General features: G+C 41.2%; 1 protein-coding gene across 1 annotated transcript; it reads right to left on the bottom strand.

The window, feature by feature from the left end:
- Positions 1–536: 536 nt before the first annotated feature.
- MELLADRAFT_105519 (uncharacterized protein) lies at positions 537–1,567 on the bottom strand (the record flags this gene model as incomplete). The annotated part of the gene is made up of 4 exons (XM_007408834.1): positions 537–710; positions 812–958; positions 1,040–1,107; positions 1,354–1,567. 4 exons carry the CDS (start codon positions 1,565–1,567, stop codon positions 537–539), a joined length of 603 nt encoding a protein of 200 aa, XP_007408896.1.
- Positions 1,568–1,799: the final 232 nt, after the last annotated feature.

Below are 1,799 nucleotides of genomic sequence, written 5' to 3'. Positions count from 1 at the left end.
ACAAAGAATTGTATCAAAACCACCTGTGGCACAGAGACCTACTGGATATAATCCAGAAAGAAAAAGACCAGTCTTCCGGGATTGGATCCAGACGCTTGGGCATAGACCAGCTAGACCAGTAAACCAGTCTACATGGAGAACAAAAATGAACATGTCCAAGCCGTTTTTGCAAATTTCAACTTTTTTTTTGACAAATTCCCCCATATATGTGCACACAGTTCCATGTTCACATTTCCAACTTTGTAAAATTTCCTTATCTGTAATTTTTTTCCCAGAATAATCTGTCACACAGCAGACCAGTCTCACACCATAACCGGTCCACAGACCAGTCTGTACGTCATGTCACAGACTAGTCTGTGCCTCCCACAACAGACTGGTCTGTAGCTCACATCACAGACCAGTCGGTCTTTCTCACATCAGACCAGTCTGTCTTTCTTGCATTGCACTAGTAGACTAGTCTGTAGGACAACTACAGACTTCTGTAGATCTCACCCTCACACAGCTGTCAGAACACTTTGATGCAAATGTTTGTTCATTCATTGCAAGTCATCATCATCGTCAATCTCTTCATTTTCCCAACCCACACCTATTACTTCTGCATCTTCTAATCCTCCAAAAACATCTTTGTCATCAGAGTCATTTACAAGCTGATGCTCCATAGCATTGATTTCATCCAGGTCTTCCGATGTCACGTCCGACATTGGTTGAACCTCCAAGATGAAAGCATTGGACCCTGCTTAGATGACCAATACTTGAAAGACAACCCATCTATTTGATTGATTATTGATTTGTACTGCTGGCTTTGCCAGACCATGCCTATTGAAGGATACAAAGTCTCTTCAGCCTGCCAATCTGTGTCTGAACAGCAATCATGATGTGGCAAAAGATCAGATGCCTGGTTGGGAAGATTACTGGCCCGGAGAAGTTGTGATAAGGATTTGGCTCTATATTTTAAGAGCTAGACGATTCAAAAATTATCATTATGAGCTTTGTGAACAATTTTGTCCCAAGATATATATCAGTATCAGTATGAACTCACTGTTCTTTTTTTATGTTGCATCTCTTTCTGGCGAAGTTTTTTAGCCGATAGACGATTTTGGCAAATGTCTACACACCGACCGCGTACCCATCAAAGCATAATGCCAAGGCAGTTGGATTCTGTTTCGTGTTCGGGAGTTATTGATTTTTTGTCAAAAGCACCTTGCCAATGCTTAACAATGCAAATTGCCATTGTTCGGTTCCATGGATCCTTGTCCGGCATCCCCCAATCAAAGGTAAAACGGCTGATACCATGGTTTTCCAAGTCAATGCGGCATAAGGACTTGAAGATATGCAGGTTTTGTGATGGTGTACCATCAATTGAAGTCGGCACATTCAAGAAAATTTGCCAATTGCTCATGATCTCCTTTTGACTAACAGATTGGAGTTGGCATCTTTCATCTGGTGTAGGACCAGGTGGGTAAGTCTTACTCGACTGATCGTATCCGATTAAAAAACCTAGCAAAGCTAGCCATTGAATGGCATATTCCTTCATTGGACTCCGGAAGAGAGTTGTGAACGGAGGCATTTAAAGCTTTGAGAGATTTGACTGGAGCGCCTCTCTTCCAGTGATGAGATGCTGAATAGTTTGAAAAGAGAGAAGCATCAAAAATCTTTGTGATAGAACACAAATGTAAAGAAATTTATTCAGGACACACTCATTGCTAGTAACTCCAAATTTTGGACGTATGGAAAGGCAAGGTGATAAAATGAGGACTGTGTTTAACACAACCTTTTCTATCTAAATACTGGTATCCATC

This window comes from Melampsora larici-populina (genome assembly GCF_000204055.1).
Source record: "Melampsora larici-populina 98AG31 unplaced genomic scaffold MELLAscaffold_14, whole genome shotgun sequence".
NCBI classification, from domain to species: Eukaryota; Fungi; Basidiomycota; class Pucciniomycetes; order Pucciniales; family Melampsoraceae; genus Melampsora; species Melampsora laricis-populina.
The sequence above is the reverse complement of the archived record's forward strand: the minus strand, read 5'-3'. Positions and strand labels throughout refer to the sequence as shown.